Genomic DNA, 257 nt, shown 5'->3' on the forward strand with positions numbered 1-257 from the left:
TCAGCGGGGACCTTGCCCACACCGCAGAGAGGGTGGCCGGGCTCCCGACGGCTCTCCGGGGTCTCCACTCTCCTGGGGCCATCAGCTGGTGGGCAGTCCCGCAGGAGCTGGGTCAGCTCAGCCTCCTCTGAGTCCTCCTTCAGAAAACGCTTTATCTGGGGACGAAGGAAGAAAATGACACCTTCTGGCAGAGCCAGACCGAGGTGGCTTCACCCACCTCAGCATCATGAGCCCCCAAACCACAGCAGCCAGACACA

At 62.6% G+C, this 257-nt stretch overlaps 1 protein-coding gene across 1 annotated transcript in view; it reads right to left on the minus strand.

Moving 5' to 3' along the window:
• Positions 1-155, minus strand: part of LOC104278656 (septin-4-like) — a gene marked incomplete at both ends in the record, with an annotated part of 3,800 nt that extends 3,645 nt beyond the window's left edge. The window contains one exon of the mRNA XM_009875690.1: positions 4-155. Coding sequence (XP_009873992.1) covers positions 4-155 — 152 coding nt within the window. The remainder of the gene's footprint in view (positions 1-3) is intronic.
• Positions 156-257: the final 102 nt, after the last annotated feature.

Source organism: Apaloderma vittatum, unplaced genomic scaffold (assembly GCF_000703405.1).
Source record: "Apaloderma vittatum isolate BGI_N311 unplaced genomic scaffold, ASM70340v1 scaffold25570, whole genome shotgun sequence".
Classification (NCBI taxonomy): Eukaryota; Metazoa; Chordata; class Aves; order Trogoniformes; family Trogonidae; genus Apaloderma; species Apaloderma vittatum.